The sequence below is a fragment of the Rhinopithecus bieti genome, unplaced genomic scaffold (assembly GCF_001698545.2).
Source record: "Rhinopithecus bieti isolate Rb0 unplaced genomic scaffold, ASM169854v2 scaffold_24619, whole genome shotgun sequence".
NCBI classification, from domain to species: domain Eukaryota; kingdom Metazoa; phylum Chordata; class Mammalia; order Primates; family Cercopithecidae; genus Rhinopithecus; species Rhinopithecus bieti.
In genome coordinates, this window is record NW_016888293.1 from 1 (window position 1) to 1,196 (window position 1,196).

Here is a 1,196-nt window from a genome sequence, read left to right on the forward strand (position 1 = left end):
ATGCCGAAGAAGTAAAGCACCATGAAGAGGATGGTGCAGCCCTCCTTCTTGGTGCCCTGCGCCACCGTGCGGTAGCCATCGTCCGAGAAGCGCTCCACGCACACGGCGCGGTCCTCCAGAAGGAAGCCGGCCACGTGCGCCACAGCCACCATGAAGTAGCAGCCCGACAAGAAGATGATGGGTCGCTCTGGGTAGCTGAAGCGCCGCATGTCCACCAGGTAGGTGAGAACGGTAAAGAGCGTAGAGGCGCAGCACAGCACCGACCACACGCCCACCCAGAGGCGGGCGAAGCGCCTCTCCTCCTCCTTAAAGTACATCAGGCCATTGGCACGGCCCGGTTCGCACGGGGCGCCGCAATCCCGCTCACCCAGGAAGCGGTAGCCCAGGTAGGGGGGCACCTTGAGCTGACGGGGCATGAGAAGGGGAAGGCGGGACGCCCCTGCCATCTGAGGCCCCGGAGGCAGCGCGGTGAAGGGCAGGTCCGGCAGGTAGGGCGCGGTAGGGTAGGCAGTGGGGCCGCCGCCTGGACCCCGGAGCCGTCTGACGTGTTCTGGCCCACGCAGATCTCGCCCGCGCCGTGCACCGGGAAGTTCTCGCAGCGCAGCCGCTCGGGCCACTGGAAACCGAACTTGTTCATGAGCGCCTCGCAGCCCTGGCGGGCGCGCTCGCACAGAGAACGACACGGCGGGATGGCCTGATCTAGCACGGTGCACACGGGCGCGTACATGGAGCATAGGAAGAAGCGGAGTTCGGGAGAACACTGCACCTTCACCAGCGGGTAGAACTGGTGCACCTCGAGGCCCGCGTCCTCTTGGTTCGTGTGGCCCAGCAGGTTGGGCAGGATGGTCTGGTTGTAGGCGATGTCCGTGCACAGCGGGATGGAGATGGGCTGGCAGAAGCCGTGGTCCGGCACGGAGATGCCCTTCTCTCCGTGGTACGGCTGCGCCCCGGCGCCCGCGGACAGCGCGCCCAGCAGCGCCAGCATCAGGGCGCAGAGGCCCAGGGACAAGCGAGGGGCGGCCGCGCCGGGGTCCCGCATCGCCGGCCGCGAGTGCAGCGGTGCTCTCAGCCCGAGGAGTGAGACGAGGCGGTTGGGAGAGGCAACGATGCGGGGAGGCGCCGCCGCGCCCGGCGCATGAGAGTCCTCACGGCGCCGGGGCCGGGCCGTGGGCTGCTTGGAGCAAAGGGCGCTGCCG

General features: G+C 68.4%; 1 protein-coding gene across 1 annotated transcript; it reads right to left on the minus strand.

The window, feature by feature from the left end:
• Positions 1-5: 5 nt before the first annotated feature.
• LOC108525869 (frizzled-7-like) lies at positions 6-1,188 on the minus strand (the record flags this gene model as incomplete). The annotated part of the gene is given in 2 exon segments (XM_017866661.1): positions 6-532; positions 535-1,188. Coding segments are annotated over 2 exon segments (1,032 nt in total), but the record flags the coding sequence as incomplete, so codon positions are not given.
• Between the last annotated feature and the right edge of the window lie 8 nt (positions 1,189-1,196).